General features: G+C 45.4%; 1 protein-coding gene across 11 annotated transcripts in view; it reads right to left on the reverse strand.

Annotated features, from left to right (window-relative positions):
• Positions 1-429: 429 nt before the first annotated feature.
• Positions 430-11,341, reverse strand: part of atp6v0a1b (ATPase H+ transporting V0 subunit a1b) — a gene marked incomplete at both ends in the record, with an annotated part of 17,924 nt that continues 7,012 nt past the window's right edge. For 6 of the 11 annotated variants that reach the window (XM_080834262.1, XM_080834260.1, XM_080834253.1 and 3 more), the window contains 10 exons: positions 430-523; positions 3,383-3,554; positions 4,506-4,623; positions 7,378-7,485; positions 8,736-8,843; positions 9,165-9,381; positions 9,643-9,761; positions 10,047-10,137; positions 10,424-10,587; positions 11,027-11,166. In XM_080834262.1, the coding sequence (XP_080690388.1) occupies positions 430-523; positions 3,383-3,554; positions 4,506-4,623; positions 7,378-7,485; positions 8,736-8,843; positions 9,165-9,381; positions 9,643-9,761; positions 10,047-10,137; positions 10,424-10,587; positions 11,027-11,166 (1,331 nt within the window). Of the gene's footprint in view, positions 524-3,382; positions 3,555-4,505; positions 4,624-5,751; positions 5,770-7,377; positions 7,573-8,735; positions 8,844-9,164; positions 9,382-9,642; positions 9,762-10,046; positions 10,138-10,423; positions 10,588-11,026; positions 11,167-11,341 lie in introns of all 11 variants that reach the window. The other 5 variants (XM_080834261.1, XM_080834259.1, XM_080834258.1 and 2 more) reach the window with 4 other exon arrangements.

Consider the following 11,341-nt stretch of genomic DNA (forward strand, 5'->3'; position numbering starts at 1 on the left):
CTGTGGTGGCTCAACCCTGGACAGGGTCATGTTAGAACTATACATTTTTCCCTGCATGCCTGCTTAAAATTTAAATCCCCTGCCAACTATTTCACCACACACTTTCCAGCATGTGCATCTACGAGGGAGGGATCAGAAGGAGAGATCACAGTACACTGACAAAATGGCTGACAGCAGTGTGTCTGCAGGTCAAGGGTTACAGTGAACAACTCAGAACTACAGAGAGCATGCACAACCCACACTCACACACACCCACACCCACACTCACCCACACAGACACACACACACACACACACACACACACATACACACACACCAACACATTTCACAAGAGTAGAGGCTCCACTGGTCACACCACAGGACGGCTGGCTGGGAGAGCATGCAGAGACGTCTGCTGGGACAGTTGATATTCTCCAGGGCAAGGGCTCCTCATTCATCAAAGCGCCCGTCCAGGATGCTCTCAAAGGAGAATGGGACGAACTTGAAGCCCTGTCCTTTGTAGAATTTATTCTGGAACTCCACCCTGGCCACAGAAAAAGAAGAAGAAGAGGAGATCGTCACTTAAGGGCACCAACGTTTGTGATAGCTTTCGCTGCAGAACGCCAACATCTAAATAAACAAGCTTGTTATCGTGACAAAAGCAATTCCCTCAAAAAGGTTCCATGAATAGACCTTGAAGGGCACATCGGAATGCATGCTGGATTGAAGCGGCGCTCCAGTAGAAACTTTTTCATTTCCATATTTAGGAATCTTGCCCCCCTTTAATTCGCAATACAGAGTTTACGAGCGGCGATTCCTTGTGCTTGGCCAGTAAATGGCCAGATGCCTGATCACAGATAAACAAAAACCTCCAACACACGCACACACATAAAAATTCTGCCTCACCGCATTGATACACAGACAGGCATACCGGCTCTAACTCCCATTAATACAGAGTGCTTAGACAACTTTAACATTTACAGGTTTGGATGGCCTTCTGGAAGTGACGTGCGTGCTGACCCAGGTTAGTCTCCCTTCCTGCCAGGTGACAGGAATAGAAGAGGCCCAAGTGACGGATGGAAAAGCACCTTGCAGATATTTTCCACGCTTTCTGTACGAATTCACACCGTCCCTAAACTTTTGCACGACACTGCTTGCCACATGGGTGCTTTCACTCCTACAGGTATCGACAGGAGGCAGGCAGAGCATTTGTCTCTAAAGATCTCAGCAGGGCTGTTCTGAAAAGGATGCCCATGAGGAGTGAGCAGGTCAGGGGAGAACAAGTGTTTACCTTCCCGTGGCGACATAATGGGCACTTTGAGCAGTTTTGTTAGTTGTGAGTGTTCTATTTAAGTGCACAGTGTCTGCCTCAGTTAGTTTTGAGAGAGCCACTCCCGTCCTGCGATACACTTACTGCACCCAGCAGGGAGGTCATGGACTCATCAGGTGTCAGTCGAGTGTACGTTTCCATCATGTGTTTTTATAAGTGTGAATTCACCCTCATCCGCATGGCTGTCGTAACATGAATTGACAAGAAACAGGATCATGCTACCATCTGTAAGCACAGTGCGTGCGTGCATGTGTGTGTGTGTGTGTGTGTGTACACGTTTTTGTGTGTCCCTGTACGTGTGTGTGTGTGTGTGAGTGAGTGAGTGAAGGAAACATGTTAAGAACAGTGGAATGTCTCAGTGCTCTGGCAAATATTTAACTGACGAGAGAGAGAGAGGTTTAAACAAGAGGTGGAGGCTGAAGGGGAAAAAAAGGGATTCGCATTTATCTTTCCACAGTCAGAGAGGAGGAATGAAGGAAAAGGACACATTGCGTCCTTCACGTATGTGTATCATAGCGTGAAACAGTGTGCGCTAGTATGTGTGTTGGAGAAATACAGAGAGGGGGAGAGAGTGTGTATATGTGAGTGTGTGTATGCGTTTGTGTGTCTGTGATCAACGATCACATCAGTGTGTCAAGAGTGAAGGTCATGGGTGAGACGAGCGACTGGTTCATAGTTTCCACTGATGTGGCGCTGTGGAGGGAGAGCCGCGGGGAGGGGGAGTGTCCCGGAGGGAGACCCCAGGGAGGAGCACGCATCGCGGGGCTCTGAATCAGCCTGCTTCCCCGGGTAGCACAATGCACCACCAGGGGCTCCTCCGAGGTCACTTCCCCTTCCTCCAGCCAGGCACCCATTCTCTGCATTTCCCTCCCTGAAGAGCCAGTGTTTTCTAGAAAAACATGAACTCTCCAATCCCGAGCAACAACTTTGCTCTTTGATGCATTTTCTTTTTGTCTTCTTTTTTTTCCACAGCAGGAAGATCTCTTCACGTTGCTCACTTTCTCCGATATCCCATTTCTCATTAGCCTGACGGCCTGTCACACACCTTCCTCTTTTTCCACCGTCTTGTGCGGGTATCATGTTTGGAGACTGAGGCGGGGCGGAAACTTGAGCTCTCTTTGTGAGTTTTCACTTCAAAAAGATGGAAGGGAGGTTGTTTACTGACAGGCTGTAGGAACAAATTCACCCCCGGGTAAACCTGCTGTAAACAGCAGGCAGGAGCAGCCAGGCAGCTTGTAGTGGCAATGGCAAATCACTTGGGGTTGACAAACTTGCCTGGCACCAGACACAGAGTCCTTTCAGTCCGGGCATCGCACTGTGACCAAACAGAGCACCCGTCACATCAGATGTACTCTATGATGTAACTTGTTTATTAGCCCAATGTGTGTTTGTGTGCGCAGATGCCTGTTTTTTTTGTGTTTGAATATGTGTGTGTGTGTGTTCATGCGTCTGTCCGTAAGGGAAAGTCTACGAATATAAACACTCAAACCACAGGGGAAAACATACACAAAACTCTAACACACACACCGATGCACACACACATGCGTGCACGTACGCGCACTGGGTACTAGCCAGTGCCAGACAGGCAAACTCCAGCCCTTATTTAATCACTTGCTCTCTATTACACAATCCCCAGAGACGCTTCCAGCGCACATCTGCCTCCCAAGCTCCAGGTGTTTTTCCAGAAAGCTTATCTCTCACAGGTGCGCATGTACGAGCACAAACCTTGCCTTATTACAGATCATCTATTTCGGAGGTGACAGTTGTCTGACTCCGTGTGTGGCAGAACCTTCTTCTAAGCTGTACCAAATATGTTGCTTTGAGTGAGTATTTCCCAACACTGAGGTGTTGTGTCATATTGTGGTAAGACGTAGTTGTTAATATTGCCAAATAACAATGGCATCCACTTGTGATTTATTGTATGTCTGTTTGGGTGTAGGTCTTAAAATCTCAGGCCCTCAGCACGGTACACCCTGTGCAGATTGTGGTACCTGGTACCTCCACCCTGTCTATTTACCAGAGGAGGACTAGCAGATGAAAGAAGGCAGACAGTGTGTGTGTGTGCGTGCTTACCAGTGCAGACGTAGAGCATGCAGGAATGCAGAGAGCCCCTCCATGATGAGCAGGATACACACGGTGAGGGTGGCAAAGGCGGAGAAAATGATTGTCAGGGCAAAGAATCCACCCCCACTGCGTGAGGAGAGACCCAGATGCATCACCATGCCCCACAGCACCTCCGAAAGCTCTGAGAGAAAAGGCGGAAAGTATAGTTAGAAAGGGTGCAGGGAAAAGGAGCGGAGATTAAAGGTATAATTGCTCATTTATGTTGTTTACAGGAACTACAGGAACAGGTGCTTCTGTATTCGTATGTATTTGAGGGCTTGTGGGTGTGTATGTGTGTGTGATCCTGTGTGAGAAACTGAACTTAGCTGCATAATGTGTATATGTACGTGTTTGTGCACAAAACTGTGAGTATGTGGACGGGTTATTATGTGTACAAGTATAGACCAGGAGGGCCTAGAAGAACATTGTAAGCAAGGTTGTTTTGTATTATTTAAAGGCACCCAGTGCAACTTTATGTAAACATTCAATGAAAAATAAACATTCAATTTCTAGTCTTTTTTACACGTAGTACGTTTCCATACCAACTCCATACCATTACATATCGACATTCAAGGAGCAAAGATGAGACGTCGTTGTGTGGTGAGAACTGATAGAAAATCGTAAACAACAACAATCACCGGTGGGGAGAAGCCATTTTTCCATTGACTGGAAGCCTGCTTTATTTATTGTAGGTTACAAAAAATAAAGAAAATGGCGGCGATTGTTGTTGTTATCGATTTTCTATCAGTTCTCACCACACAACGACGTCTCATCTTTTCTGCTTGAATGTCGGTATGTAATGGTATGGAGTTATTGAAACTTACTACGTGTAAAAAAGACTAGAAATTGAATGTTTATTTGTAAGCCTCGAAAGTTGCACTGGGTGCCTTTAAAGTGTATCTCTGTATTTCTTGTTGTTGGTGTGTGTGTGAGTGTGTGTGTGTGTGTGTGTGTGTGTGTGTGTTTGTGTGTGTGTGTGTGTGTGTGAGTGTGTGTGTGTGTGTGTGTGTGTGTGTGTGTGTGTGTGTGTGTGTGTGTGTGTGTGTGTGTGTGTGTGTGTGTGTGTGTGTCTGTGTGTGTGTGTGAAGCTTACGGGCATGGGCCAGACTGAGAGCCCAGAGACGCAGGTAGGACGCTGTGTTGGAGATGCAGCCCAGGCAGTACTCTATAGTGTGGATGGCCTGAATCACTGCTACATCCCCAAAGTCAAACTGCCAAGAGGAGGAAATGAGAGAGAGAGAGAGGGGAAAAATAGCACATGGAAAGAGAAAGAGAGGTCGGTCTCTTTCTTTGCCGCACTTGTTCTTTCCATTGAAGCCTTCCTTGTGAGAGCCTATCAGCAGAGTGATGTCTAATGTGCCTCATTAGAGGTGAAAACAATAGTACTCTTAACACAGGGTCGCGCTTGCCTTCCTGTTCAGGCCTTGACCCCAGCGATAACGAGTCATGACAATCCTGGCTCAAGGTAATGGCTTACAACCCTCATGTATCGCCTCACAAGTTATGTAAACATATCAAACATCTGTGTGTGTGTGTCTGTGTGTGTGTGTGTGTGTGTGTGTGTGTGTGTGTGTGTGTGTGTGTGTGTGTGTGTGTGTGTGTGTGTGTGTGTGTGTGTGTGTGAATCTGTGTTTCAGATTTAGTTTGGCAGAACACAGGTTTCCCCTTTCCATCTCAGCCCTTTGTCTCATGAACTGCACAACGCATTAGAGTGAGTTTGTATGTGTATGACACATTGTGTTTGTGTGTGTGTGTGCGTGTGTGCGCGTGTGTGTGTGTGTGAGTGTGTGCGTGTGTGTGTGAACTATGGAAAAACAGTGAGATCATGCCCACATTGTTCTACACAGAGTGCAGGCAGCAGTATTATGGCCATGAACACAGACGTCACACACACTGTGAGAGTTCGGAGCGTAGTAACGAGTATTCCTGAGGAATTTGCATTGTGAGGTTCAATTCCAACAATCACAGGAACCCTGAGCGACTGAATACAACTTCAACATGAGTCTGTACAAGGTAGCTGGGCTTATCCACACATGATTTATGTCACATAATTACCCATTTCAATCATCCTGGAGTAACCAGGCTTGCCAACTCCCATGATTCAGCTATTGCCTTTTGCAGGCAAAATTCATGTCCCCTGAATGTGACTGCATTGCACTGTTTTCTACTGACGGCAACGCTAATCCTTCACAAACACAATCACACACAGATACACACATACACAGAAGGACACACACACACAGATACACATACAAACACACACACACACACACACACACACACACACACAAACTTCAACAAATCCATGCACATTTCATGAACATGCATATCTGACTTACCGGTTCTTCGTCAAGGTGCTTGAAATCAAAGAAAGTTAAAGGATTTGTGTTAGTATCCAGAAAGTGTTGTTGCCATGACAACAGTGAAGTACAGGGAGTGAGTGGGAGTTTCCTGCCCTAATCACATTGATAGACCTTTTTTTTTTTATTAAAACACACCTTTACTTCTTGGCAGCTTCTTTAGTGCGCTAAACTTGATGCCCCTTGAGAACACGCCAACCAACTCGATTAAAAAATAAACTATTAGATGTATTTCACAAGTGAGCTCCTCAAACGGGGCAGTGTTCTTTATTATTCTATGTATTTCTGGGGATTCCAGGGGATCAGCCTTGCCAATGGTTCAGATGATACATCTGTTTCAGCCGTTGCCAGATCTGCTCCTGTTGTCAATAAGGTGACAGTGATGGAGCAGCTGAGCATTTTTAGCTGTCAAACAAACCCACTAAAGAAGGCTGGTTTGGTAACCATAACAAACAAGGCCCCCGGGCACGACTCGAGGCTTCCCCTGCCTCCTCCGCACACAGGCACCCCTTCGTCTATGAGTAAGACAGACGAAAATATTTTCCAGATTCCATCGCCATGGGTGTTTACAGAGAAATGAGCCCCGGTGTGGAGTTCCTGCACTGTTTACATCACTCTCCACTGAACGTGAAATGGAAAAACCATTTTCTTATCTCTCCCTGTCACTCCATCTCTCTCTCTCTCTCTGTCTCTCTCCCTCTTCCCTCAACCCAACCCCTCACTCCCGCTTGCTCAACATCCAAAACAGCCTGAAGTGAGTTGGCAAACGTGGACTGATTGGCACCGAGGTCTCGAAGAGGCAGTGATAATGAAGGTAATAAAACTATGAGGAAAATGAAGATGTCAAAATAAATGACCATTAAAATGAATGTTTACACATGAAGTGTACCTTTATCTAACCCTGCCTTGGTGTGGTGCTTTCCTAATGGCTAATTTGTCAAAAAGAGGAGGCTGTTCTGATGAGGGCTGGGTGGACAGACTCATTAGGCGTGAGACACAGCAGAGCCTCAGTGACTGATGCAACAGATGAGGCATCTCACACAGAGTGCACGCACCCTTCACCCCACAGCCTGGACCACTCACTTCACGGGCAAGTGGAAGGCATAAACGGAAAAAAGCCATACATCTACTGACTGAGCTGTTTTTCCTGTACCCACAAACGTGTTCCGTCAAACTGACTAACAGGTACTCTCGAGCTAAAATGTTCCTTCATTTGGGTCAGGCAAGCTGCTAGCCTCTATGTGGACTTTGGCTTTGGCCTCTCCCTCGCTCCAACACGATGGTACCAGAAAGTCCAGGTATCACACTTCTCTCCTTTCACTTGCATGTGTGGACTTCTGCATGTGAATGAACCTTGATTGTGAAAAAGCTCAAACCTCGTTCACGGTCTGGAAGAACTAGCCCATCCCCACTATTACCAAAAGTCAAAGCAAACGAACATGTCTTTTTTCTGATTTTGAATGTGATTAGAATGACAATGTAAAAGGAGATGGAAGGATGGAAGTGTGGGAACAGAATCGGCGTGATGGCTTGATGGTTTGATGGCGCACTCTCATCAGCACCAGGTCTCCATGGCAACGATTCACACTCCTGGATGCCACTCACCTCATCTCCCTCCTCAGAGTGCTGGGAGAGCTGGTCGTGCTCGATGATCTCCGCCTCGTCCTCTGTAGGACCGTTGCCGACCCGCACCCCTCCGAATTTCTGCGTGCCCTGTTGGGTGAGTCCGGTGGGTGAGGTCGTGCCTGTCTGCTCTAAAGATTCTAGATTCAGAGCGGGGGCTGCTTCCCTCATCTGGGACTAAATACAAAATCCACAAGTTCTGTTTTGGCTTAGAGCACGCCGTGAGCCACATGGTTGTTCGCCCCCTGAGGCACCTTCCAAATACATTGTTCAGCTCAAAGCACTAACGGTGTGGCCAAAGCTGGATCTGAGGTGTCCTGGTATCTGCTGGTTAAACCAGGTCTACTAGGCTCAATGCAGCAAGCTTTTCAGAGACAGTATCTGGATTATCTAGCATTAGTGAGTTAGCTAGCAGTTTTACTATTTAAAATAAATCTAAACAAGAAAAAATGGACAGTGCACAATTCAATTCAATTATGCTATTGTAGCCTGCTGAGCTTGAGCCTAATTGCTTTTCAATTAGCAAGATAAAACCTGCAGTCACCCCAGCTCCTCAGAACCAGGTCCAGCCACCTCCTTCTTCAATATCAACAGTACTTGGTAGGTGCCGCATTGAGCCTCATCAAAGCCAGTTCATTTTTAACAAAGACTATAACTCAAATCAAAGTTAAAACATCATGCATGCATGTTACTTATTTCCATTCTACAGCAAGCATATATACATTTAGTGTACAGCAAGAGCAAAGGAAAACAATTGGGTTTCACTTTGCAGTGGCTCATGGCGGCTCTACATGGCATCAACAAACAAGACCAACATACATTTACTTTAGCGTTTACACAAAGCTTTGCCTCATATACCAACATACATTTACTTTAGCGTTTACACAAAGCTTTGCCTCATAGACCAACATACATTTACTTTAGCTTATACACAAAGCTTTGCCTCATAGACCAACATACATTTACTTTAGCGTATACCCAAAGCTTTGCCTCATAGATCCATGAGTCTACATCACAGGGAGAAGAAATGAATTTGTATATGTATTTATAGTAATGCCATTTCTGGAGATGCAATGTACATACAATTACATTAGTTCAGTGGTAACAACAATGTCCAATGCAGCATGTTTTTTTGCATTTCTGAAAGCATTACTTAGTAAAAAAAAACAAATGTGAATTTTTCGCAAATTCAAATGAAAGCACTATGTGAGACTAGCTTCAGCTAAAGCAAGCAGGCACAGCTGGTCTCCAGCGGTGAGGCTGGGAAGAATTCTGAGCAGAAGAAAGAATAAAAAAAGAAAAGGTTACAGAATTCTTTGGCGGAGCAGAGAGGAACTTACCAGGTGCGTCTTCCAGAGGTGCTGGCGACGCATAACCAATGTCTTCACCACCAGCATGCAGGGAACACAGCCTAGAGCTATCAACACCAGCAAAACTTGGATTCCCATCTATATACACACACACACACACACACACACACACACACACACACACACACACACACACACACACACACACACACACACACACACACCCACACACACACACATCCACACACACAAAACACACAAACAGGGAAATGACTCAAAGGAAAATAATGTGCATCTGACTGTTATATCAAATAAGGCATGTGCAGATAAGACTATCAATTGTGTGTTTTTTTGTGTGTGTGTGTGTGTGTGTGTGTGTGTGTGTGTGTGTGTGTGTGTGTGTGCGTGCGTGCGTGCGTGCGTGCGTGCGTGTGTGTGTGTGTGTGTAAATGCAGTTACCTGTCCTCGATACAGAGGCAGATTGGTGGGATCATTGTAGTTGAACAGACACATGTTGATGAAGGCAATGAGGAGGCTGGGTGCATCTTTGGAGGTCAGGGCATCATAGGCTGTCCACTTGTAGAAGATTAGGAGGATGAGGTAGCCAAACAGACTGCACATGAAAATCATCTCTGGGATGAAGCCCAAGAAGATATTAAGAGGCTTCTTGAAGTACCTGAAAGAGAGAGCAAGGGATATACTACTAACCCTACCATAGGGTTGGATAGAGAAACACTAAGGGCTTCAAAGCTCATCCTATTATGTTATTATCTTATATTATTATGTTAAGTTACATCACATTTTGTTAGGTCAAGTAAGGTAAGTAAGTACATTTAAAATCCATTTTATTTTGGTTTTGGTAATGAGTTGGAAACATACAGTAGACACACATCATTCACTAGAGGAAAATATTCCCCAGATGATATACGTTACATACAGGTGGTTGAAGAGGCTGAGCGAGACCCCGAACACCATGTGGATGACCCCCAGGATGACAGACATCTTCATCTTAAACGAGTTCAGAAAGGTCAACTTGTTGGTGGCCAGGTTCCAAATCTTCGGAGCAGAAGCAACAAGGAAACGCAGAGAAAAAGGGTCAGATTTTCCACTGTAATTATCCCTAGCTCTGTTTTAGCTGCTTGCCGTATAAACTGCAGTTGACTCTGTCCAGGTAAATAGAGCCAGAGAGAAATAAAGCTTATTTGTGTTTGTTAATTACTGAGTGCCAATCGGGCATGACACACCAGGCCCTCATTAACGAGGCAACGGCCTCTCTGTGCCAGGCCGACCTGCGTTTGGCTATGACGCCAGGTGGTGTGGGATCTGCAGACTGGTACTTACAGGATCGATGCCCATTGGGTAAGGGCCCCCAAAGACACCCTCTACGGCTGGATCGAGCTGGAGGACTGAGTTTGCGTCCAGTGTGTCAAACCTGCAAATGGGCAAGAGGGCAGATGTGTTCAAGCCAGACAGGCTCACCTCCAGACCAGGATGGATATATTTATATAACAATTTTATTAATATATATTAATATTTTATTAATATATATTAATACAAAATGTAAGGTTATATACAATCTTGTCATTTAGTCAGGGTAGAGCACACAGATTGGCCGATTGTTTCATTTTTTTTTCATTTAAAAGTAATGTTTTGATCGATCAGTCCAATAACTCATAGATGAAGGTATCAATGAAGCTATGAAGTTTTTCTTTACATACGTCCAGTTTGCTCCTTTGGGGCCAAACATCGGCCTAACACTCCAGCCTGACCCAAACATGTTGAGGGACTTGGAGAAGCAGTCGTTATAGATGAGCCCAGTGTAAACAGAGAAGACTCCCATCAACAGGATAATGTAACGACCAGCAAACACCATGTTGAACATCTGCGGAGAGAAATGTGCAAAGAATTAAAAATTAAGGTTGATGTGAGATTTAATATTGAAGACACACATGTGGAATGTCCGTGGTACTGGGCCAAAAAACTTCAGCTTGCCGCAGTAAAGTTTGTTAACCATGCTTCTGCACCTGCATGCCTACGTGGTCGTGACTGAGTTATATGTTTGAGAAGTTTAAGTAAACATTGAAATGAACAAGGTTTATTTTTAGGCCAAGTAAGAATGGCTCTCAAAGCCTAAGAATGATGCCATTCCAGATACTTCAACTAGGTTTATAATTTCAACATTTACATAGCCTTTGACACAACTTTAAACATGAAAATCTTCCTGAAATTGGCTTTGTATCTGCAATAGCGTGCCCGCTAACTCGCTCGCCAAGTGTGAATTCTGTCCGCCTGAGCAGCCCCCATCCCGGTTGCGAACCCACCTCGTTGTCACTCTTCTGGGAGAGGATACGGCTCTCCCTGATGACCAGGTACAGGGCGGCGGCAGTCATCAGCACCCCGTGGCCCATGTCTCCAAACATCACAGCAAACAGGAACGGGAAGGTGATGATGGTGTAGGGAGCTACAACAGGAGAGCGCAAGCACAGTCACTAACGAGATCATCTAGATTCTACAAAACACTGTAGATGATGTCTTGTCACTTTTTTTCCATTTCCACAAATTCCTTTCTAAAATGTCTCTTGGGAATTGTGGGAATATCTCTAGACCTAGGTAGTACAGTGCCGTCAGTTTCAGTT

The sequence above is a fragment of the Sprattus sprattus genome (assembly GCF_963457725.1).
Source record: "Sprattus sprattus genome assembly, chromosome: 3".
NCBI lineage: Eukaryota > Metazoa > Chordata > Actinopteri > Clupeiformes > Clupeidae > Sprattus > Sprattus sprattus.